The sequence below is a fragment of the Cherax quadricarinatus genome, chromosome 56 (assembly GCF_038502225.1).
Source record: "Cherax quadricarinatus isolate ZL_2023a chromosome 56, ASM3850222v1, whole genome shotgun sequence".
Taxonomy (NCBI): domain Eukaryota; kingdom Metazoa; phylum Arthropoda; class Malacostraca; order Decapoda; family Parastacidae; genus Cherax; species Cherax quadricarinatus.
The window spans coordinates 22,569,019-22,578,598 of record NC_091347.1 but is presented as its reverse complement, the minus strand read 5'-3'; the positions used below and the strand labels follow the sequence as shown (position 1 = coordinate 22,578,598).

General features: G+C 38.1%; 1 protein-coding gene across 1 annotated transcript; it reads left to right on the top strand.

Annotated features, from left to right (window-relative positions):
* Nucleotides 1–342: 342 nt before the first annotated feature.
* Nucleotides 343–8,972, top strand: LOC128700777 (ladderlectin). The gene is made up of 6 exons (XM_070097211.1): nt 343–363; nt 2,468–2,593; nt 3,962–4,124; nt 5,018–5,194; nt 7,187–7,310; nt 7,563–8,972. Exons 2-6 carry the CDS (start codon nt 2,468–2,470, stop codon nt 7,693–7,695), a joined length of 723 nt encoding a protein of 240 aa, XP_069953312.1. The 5' UTR covers nt 343–363; the 3' UTR covers nt 7,696–8,972.
* Nucleotides 8,973–9,580: the final 608 nt, after the last annotated feature.

The following is a 9,580-nucleotide window of genomic DNA, read 5'->3' as shown; positions in this document are numbered from 1 at the left end:
TCTCAGATTCCATTCAAAGAATGACAGCATAAATCCAGCTTATGCATCAAGGCATATCTGTTGAGGGGTCAAGAGCCCTTCAGCATCAAGGTGGGCACTGTGACCCCTAAGGGTTATACAGTGCCTGCGCTTACCCATGAACGTAGTAACTGAAGATAAAGGCACTTTACTTGAAGGGTGTGATAGTTTATCACACCTTGTTCTATCAGTTACCAGGGTGAGGCACATTTGCCTCTTATATATTCGTGTAAATCACATGCATGGGTGACTTACATATTTGCTCTTTTCATAGCTCACGGAGTTAGATATATCTTCGTCTAGTATGTGACTGCTTCATTTGTGCAGCGCTCTACTGCCAGCCTTGTAGGATATAACCCTGCCAGTATCTGAGACTAAAACGGAAGGCAGTCAGTTACAGCAGTAGGCTGAGTTACAGAAATAGACACTGACAGCAACAGGAAGTTATCATAACTGCAGAAAGTAGACACTGTTACAGCAGTACACAATGATATCAGTAGGTAGACGCCATGACAATAGGCAGACACATTTATAATAAGCAGGCATGTTAACAGCATTAGATAGAAATTATTATTATTATAATCAAGGGGGTTAGCGCTAAACCCGTAGGATTATACAGCGCCCAGGGGGGGATGTGGAAGGCATTCAGGCTTAATTCGGGGAACTGGAGCACAGATTCAATTCCCTAAATCAAGAGCCCCTCACCAACATCAAGGAACCTTCCATGAGGGGATTAGACAGAAAGGGTTATATCAATAGGCTGACATGGTTACATTATTATAATCAAAAAGAAGCGCTAAGCCACAAGGGCTATACAGCGCTGCTGACATGGTTACAGCAATAGGCTAACACTGACAGTAGTTATAGCAGCAGGGGAATACCGTGATGCAAAACTCAAAACAGTATTTTTTTTTTTCACGAACATCCTTCAACCTTTATTGCATAATTCATATATGTAGTAGTAGCAGTAGCAGCAGTGGTGGTGGCAGCGGAATTATTGTTATATCTTGGGGAAGCACTAAACCTGTAAGGTTTGCATAGTTCCTGTGGAATCAGAGGTAATTTTTTTTAACTCTGGCCATCTCCCACCAAGGTAGGGTGACCCAAAGAAGAAAACATATTCACCAACATTCATTTTATTACTGTCTTTCCAGACGTATGCTCAAATCACAGTAAGATTACCTTGCAAATGCAACATTCTACCTCTCCTTCAGAGTGCAGAACTGCACTTCCACTCCAGTACTCAAGTCTGGCTAACACGCTCACACAAGCTTGCTGGATGCCCAAGCCCCTAAAACTCAAAGCCTCTTGTACCCCTCCCACTGTCAACTGTTCCTTGGATGACCTCTACCCTCCTACCTTCCAGATTAATTCACCCTTTGTCAACCTATTCCTCTCTACATGCCCAAACCACCTCACCAACCTTGCCTTAGCCCTCTGAATTATACCTTTAGTCAGCCCTCTTTGTCGAATTCTCTGCATGGAATTCACACCACATTGCACCCAAACATTATATCTTTGCTGCATCAAGTCTATTTTTCACTGCAATATTTAAAACTCATCCCTCACACAAATACAGGTGTTGGTATCACTATATTCTGATACATACCCTTGAATTTAGATTTCAGATTTTGCCACCGAAGTGGTTAGTTACCCTTGTTTCCAAAGATAAACTTTTTTTCACAGATATTTCGACACACCATCCATTTGTTTCCTCCTCATCTAAATACATCCACTTCCTCCATACCCCCTCCCTCCAATTTGGTATTCAATCTTTCATTGCTTAGAATTTGTTACCCTCATCACCTTGCTCTTTTCTACATTTACCTTTAATTTCCTTGTACACACCTTCCCAAATTCATCCACCAACCTTTGTAATTTGTCTTTAGAATCTCTTTAAAGAGGTCATCAGCAAAGACCAACTCAAATGATTCCAACGTTGTATCGGATCCAACTTCTTTCAGTGCCACACCCTTCCCAACACTCGAGCATTTACCTCTTTTACATCCCCATCTTTAAATATGGTTAATTATTATTATAATCAAAAAGAAGCACTAAGCCACAAGGACTATACAGCTAAATATGGTTAATAAACATGGTGAAATCACACATCCTGTGTCAAACCCATAGGAGTCATACAGAGGATGGGGAAATGGGAGGTACTCAGTTTTGATCCAAATAAGATTAGGTCAGGTCCAATTCCTTGGATCAAATGCCCCTTACTGGCATCAAGAAATATCCCTTGAGAAGAATGAGAAGTAATCAGGTTTGATCTGTGGAAGATTAAGGTAGCTCTAATTCCTTGGATCAAGAGCCCTTCATCCTTGAAGGGTTAGATGCCATATTGCACAGATTTAGGATTGGAGTAATTCTGGCTTGAGTTCTAGATACATGGAGATTTGTCTAGGATTTCTGTTTTGTTTAAAAAAGAGCATTTGTTCCTCCACAGATGTTGAGGTTGCTGGTGGTGGTGGTGATGACAACAGCAGCACTAAGAGTTGATGTGAGAGCATACATTGAACCTGAAGTCAGGAATCATGAACTGTTTACACCAATCCATGAAAATTGTACACAAGTAATTAAAGCAAAATTCTGTTGAAGTTCTCTGCTAATTTAATATCAGTCATTGCTCATAAGCCTGTATATAATGCATTCTTAATTTATGCAAATTCATCCTAGAGAAAAACACTTCCGGACAAACCCACATTAAATACTTAGTGTTACCCTTTTATCTTCATTATTAGTATGGGGGAGCGCTAAATCCGTAGGGATTATACAGCACCTATGGGGGGGGGGAAGAAGGCATTCAGGCTCAATTCAGGGAACTGGAGCACAGATTCAATTCCCTAGATCAAGAGCCCCTCATCAACATCAAGGAACCTCCCTTAAGGGGTCTTTTATCTTCAAACCAGTAATGCAAATAATGTTTTAATAGCATTTAATTCACAAATATGAAGCAATTAAGAGAAGAAAATAATGACATTTCAGTCCATCCCTTCTCCAGATCTGTCTACTAGTCTTCTCTGCTTTTTCTCACTTGGTTGTGACTTGACAGTGGTCCATGACTTGCCAAAGATCATAAATTTCCTTTCCTAAAAGTGTGCGTTACTTGTGAACTGTTCCAGCCACAGTATTCCGACTTTTATTTTTCTTCTGAAGGTTTATTTATTATTTCTCTTTGGTGAGAATTTTAACAGGCCAACAAGTGGGTATAAGGAAATTATCCAAAATGAGCTCTCTATACATTACATGTCTTTAACCCCACTTTTCCCTGTGAATTTAAACTTTATTTCCATATTATTATTATTATTATAATCAAGGGGGAAGCGCTAAACCCGGAGGATTATACAGCGCCTGGGGGGGGGGGATGTGGAAGGCATTCAGGCTTAATTCGGGGAACTGGAGCACAGATCCAATTCCCTAAATCAAGAGCCCCTCACCAACATCAAGGAACCTTCCTTGAGGGGTTTATTTCCATAACTATATTCCCAGTAGCTGCTTGTCTCAATACCTACTGTACTAGAATACACAATAGGCCTACTTTATATTTTTTTATTAACACATCGGCCAATTCTCACCAAGGCAGGATGGCCCTGTATATAGTAGGCCTACTATATACAGTAAATATAAATTATATATTTATTCATAGCAAAATTGCCAGGGCTGAAACTTGCTTGTTCAATTACATAAATATACTAGTAATAAAAATATATGGTATATAAGCAGTGTACCTTTTATAAAGCTCCAGTTGGTCAACATTGATATGGTGCTACCATAGCTGCTCTATCACACTATTCTTGAATCTTTGTCTAAAATATACTGTACATAATTGTTGTAATTTAAATAGGAAGAATATGCATTTTGCTTTGATATTACTGTATACACAATCTTTCTTCAACCTAAATTCCAAAGAGAGATAACTTACAGCTCTGAAATCTGGCAGAGTCTGATGGAGTTACTGTTGCTGAGGCAAGAAATTCGTTTGAACCAGCTAGTAGACACAGAGAAGGAATCAGCAACCACACTAGCTACAGTGGCTCACTTACTGACTGAATTGAAGGATGCAATCATCAGTAAGCCTAAACAAGAATCAGAGGATTTTCACAGTAAGACAATTTAAATACCAAATCCAGTTGTTTTATTAGACAATTTTGTGGGAAACTTCCACCAAGGCAAGGTAACCTTAAGATGGAAAACACATGTACCATCACTCATTCTCCAGCTGTCTTTCCAGAACTGCAAAGACAAGTGTAATTCTGAAAATTCCCCAAAGTGTAACATTCCTGCATAACTATTAAAGCACAGGCCCTGTAATTTTCACTTCCAAAATTAGTCTAACTAATTTTCCCTGAATCCCTTCATTGATATTGCCTTGATTACATTCCAATTGTCCATCCAACTGCAAAATCCAGTTTTTCACTCAATGATAAAATGCTTGCATATGCCTGCTTGATTCTCAGGCCCATAGCATTCAAACTTACCTTCATACCCTCCAAACTGTTCCTTGTACATTTCCACCTACAACCCATCCACACCACCTGATTTATACACCCACTTAGTCAACCTATCATACTCTAGGGTTTCTAAATGGGTAAACTATTGTAACACCCACTCTTTGGCTCCTGCCTTGTCTTCCAAATTCTTCACTGTGTTCAGTCTCCTTTTCTGCTACATTACCCGTTTTGCATCTACTGACAAACTTACTTACTCCTCACCACTCCTTCCTTTTTTTCCTTATTGTGTAACTTAATTCACTTGCACTCTGAGGGAAGGGGTGGAAATGTTGCAGTTTGGAGGGTAATCTGAGTGATGTTAGCACACTTCTAGCAAGACAGGAATTGAATTAATAATGGTGAAAGTGTTTCATTCTTTGTGTCACCCTGCCTATGCAGATGGCCATTGGGGTAAAAAGAAAGTTACATTCTTGTATTAGTCACAGTGCTTTTAAAATACATTGTGTACAGGTATTTGTAACTTTAGTGGATTCTTAAACTTGCAGGTGAGGAGTGCACAGCACCATTCTCAAGAGTAGGAAAAACCTGCCTCTTGCTTGCAATGGGGCAGAAAATCACATGGGCAGCAGCTCGACAATATTGCTCTGCCAGAGGTGGTGACCTGGCTACATTCAGTGATGCAAACACTTATGCTGAGTATCTTGGTTACATAAATTCAGTCAGTAAGTATTAACATCAAACCTTATTACAATATAAAAAGAATAAGCCTTACATCATATTTCTAAGCTCATCAACAGAATTTTCCAAAAAAAATTTATTTTCAAATTAAATATATTAAGAATATATGCAGGCACAAAAGTCCTTGTGAAAGATGTTTATGCATGTTTCAGCTCTCAATACAGAGAAGACTTAAATGATTAGATTAACCCTTTATCATACCTGTTTATTTTCTCTCTGTTATCAAAGAGATTGATAATTACTCAATCCCATTTTTTATGTCAGTTCAAAAACTTTAAACCAACCCTAATGTGAAACAAACGTGAAAAATATAACCTTTCCTTAATTGTCTCCAGGTAAAAATACTTCCCGATACAGAATGTTATGAAAAAGTTGCAAAAATAAAAATTCAATATACAATAAAGTAACTAACATATACTTCATTTAATAATAAAATATTTATTATTATTATTCCATACATAGTTATCTTCTAGAGGAAATATTATACCCAGAATTAAGGTGACAACTCCATAACTGAAAGCTACAATAATAACTGAATCTGATGTTACCTATGGCAACAGCCGAATACAGAATGGGCAGTTACACCACTAGATTTTGCAGATAAAGAAATGATGGAGTACATTCCTGTAATTCATTGGGGTTAGGTTCCTAGAGGTGCCATGAATCCTGAAAATTCAAATAGAAAATTTTGGATGTATGGCTTATTAAAGAAGGTGGAAAGTACAGTACCTGCACTCTGAAGGAAAGGTAGGGATATTGAAGTTTGCAGGGTTATCTGAACTGTACTGTCAGTGCATTTCTGGCAAGACAGTGATTGAGGGACAGTGAAAAAAATTTCTTCTTTGTTGGGTCACCCTACCTCAGTGGGAGATGGCTGGTGTTAAAAATTTTTTTTTATAAATAATCCTATACGTATGCTTAAATGTTGAAGTCGATAATGAGAAATGAGCACATTTTGACTGAATTCCTAGGACTTCTGCATCAGTCTTTGTCGGGTATGGACATCTCTCTCTTGCCCAAGTATCAGTGATAAATTTTCCCCGTTCTCTCTGGGATGCTTGTCCTCATCTATTTTACCTGCCAGGCACTTAACAGGAGGGGCACCTGGTCATTGGCTTACTTTTAGCCAGCTCCATTTTTCTGCTGTGCAGATAATCCCCAAATGGTTTTTCGTGGGAAGCTGGTTACTAACTCAGGTTGGTGTGGGCGTCCTGCTCTGTTTGGGCTTGGCAAAGGGGTCCAATGGATATAATTAGAAACTTCAAGTTTCTTCTTCTCTTTACAAAGGAACTTCTGTTCCTTTTCTTTCATTGCCCAGCTTTGGGTAACACAGCTTCTCTGAATATCAGGAAGCTGGACTTGATATGGCGTAAGCTGTCAGTGGCCCTGATAAACCCAACTGAAATCCTACTGTTATTCTTCAGTTTAGGGGTTGTGTGCCTAGCAAAAATATAATGGGCAGAAAGAAAATATGAATCTATCACTGAATGGTCTTTATTATTATCATTTCTAGGGGAACAAGCTAAACTGATAGGGGGTCATGAATTATGATTAAATTTATAGCAGAAGTGCTAAACCCATATGGGTCATAGTACTTGAGGAATGGGAAAAGTCCATTTCTTTGCATCAAGAGCCCCTCATTGGCATCAAGGAACCTCCCTTAAGGGAAAACAAATTCAGTAAAAATGTGTGATTGATTCTATCTTCGATTTTCCCGTGTTTTTCTTACAAAGCTTTATGAAGTTTAAGGGCCATAGAGCAAGTGCTTGAGAAATGGGAGGTAATAAGGTTTGACCCAAGGGGAGGACAATTCCAATTCCATACTTGGAACAAGAGATCTTCACCACATGAAGACACACCTTGAAAGGAGGAGGACCTTATGAGGACTAGCAGTATAATCAAAATATTTTCTAATAAAATGTTTATACCTTAAATTAGGTAATCACCCACTTTTTAACACTTATTTCCATCATCAGACACAGAAAATATACCTGTAGGGGTATGGATTGGTGGAACAGATGAAGCTGAGGAAGGTGTGTGGACCTGGATCACAGGAGAACTTATGCCTAGAGGACCACCATTTTGGGGATCAACAGATGGGTAAGAAACCATCAGTTCTTCATAATTACAAATAAGTCGAACACATACATAGATGTACATTATTAGCCATGAACAAAAACAAATACACTATTTGATGAATACTTGAAAACTTCCAGGTAATTTTTATTAATTTTTGTTTACATAAGCTTCAAACAATGCATCTCCTAAACTTTCCTCTGATTTTGTTATGACTTTAAATTTCCAGCTTGTAAAGACATTTACTTCACTTATCAAGGTGTTTTGTCTTCACAGTTACAAACCAGAGCCAGGAAATGGACGTGCAGGGAACTGTGCAATTCTGTGGCATCCAGACAAGTACTATGTGCATGATGTACATTGTACCTACACTGATGTAGTACCACTTTGTCAAAAAATTTATAATTGATCTCTGAATGCTATACTATATTTAAACCTATGTTATCAGTTAATTTTTTTTGGAATAAGTTACTGGATTTATTTAGAGCTAATACATATGGATTATAAGGTAAACATATAATCAAACTAATCTTTAACAATAAAAGAATTTTGTAAACTATAACACTGCCCAGGTCAAGTGAAAATTTTGATTTGGAATGTTACCTGGAGTTTACTTGGAGAGAGTTCTGGGGGTCAACGCCCCCGCGGCCCGGTCTGTGACCAGGCCTCCTGGTGGATCAGAGCCTGATCAACCAGGCTGTTGCTGCTGGCTGCACGCAAACCAACGTACGAGCCACAGCCCGGCTGGTCAGGAACCGACTTTAGGTGCTTGTTAGGTGAAAACTTTATTATAATTTTGTGTCTAATAAACACAGAGCCTTAACACAACTATTACCCGTGTTCCAGAGCTGACAATATTTAAGTTCGATAAGAGGATTGAAAGTTATAATTTACAAGTGAAAAATATAATTAAATTATCTTAAGGAAAATATGATACACTCAAGTGTCAGTTGTGGGGTAGTTAGAGAAAAAGTCTCAATAAGTTTGGCATAGCTATGGGCACTAGTTGTGTGTGGCCACAAGACAGATGCAAAAAGTAGCTTCTGCTAGCCTCTTGGTTAATTGCAATCTTAGCCAGGCCTTCAGAAGTACGAGGCCATTCAGACATGGGTAACAATGATGGAAATCCTGAGAGGTACATTTCTTGCAAAAAAATAGGAGAAAATAACATTAGAATAAATTAAGGGTTTTAGAATACAAAGGTTAAATATATTTAATACATTATAAGCAAGACTTTTATCTTATATTTTGGGCCACCCTGCCTTGGTGGGATAAGGCTGGTTTGTTGAAAGATTATAAACAAGATGCATTATCTTAATAACATAGGGGTCAGTTTTGTTATAGAGGTACTATGGTCTTGTTTTGGAAAAGTATATTATATATTGGTCTATTACGTGCATAATATGGCTATTTTAATCATGGGAAGTGCTTAACATTTAAAGTTATGCAACATCTAGGGAACAAGAGTCAATTTAGTTGGATCCAAGTACCCAAGGAGAGGCGAGCTCTAATTCCTTGCATTAAAAGCACTTCACCAGTAAGCATTCCCTAGAATGGTACAGCATGTACACTAATAAATACCAATGGGAAAAAAATTATTACAGTGATTAAATAAATTTGCCTTTTAACAAGAAAAACAAGAATGAATGGTTTTTATTAATAAACAAATCTTATACATTTGAACAATTCCATATTCTTCAATCATCCTATTAAATATGGATTTTTTTTTTCTGGAGAAACACAGAGCATAAGATATAAAAATTAATAAGAATAGTGTAGTTGATATCAACATTGGAAACTTCTCTGAGTTGCCATGTCCTCCAGGAGAATTCGAAGTTCCTCATCTTCAAATCGTCCCTCCAAACTGAAACAAAGAAACTTTCACTGATTCTAACTGTTTACAGCATTATGAGAAACTGTAAAGATGGCGAGTCCATAGCAATTCTTTCTTTCTTTCAACACACCGGCCGTATCCCACTGAGGCGGGGTGGCCCAAAAGGAAAAACGAAAGCTTCTCCTTTTACATCTATTAATATATACAGGAGAAGGCGTTACTAGCCCCTTGCTCCCGGCATTTTAGTCACCTCTTACAACATGCATGGCTTACGGAGGAAGAATTCTGTTCCACTTCCCCATGGAGAGAACAGGAAATAAACAAGAACAAGAACTAGTAAGAAAATAGAAGAAAACCCAGAGGGGTATGTACATATGTATATCCTTTTCCATGTATGTGTAGTGTGACCTAAGTGTAAGTAGAAGTAGCAAGACGTACCTGAAATCTTGCATGTTTACGA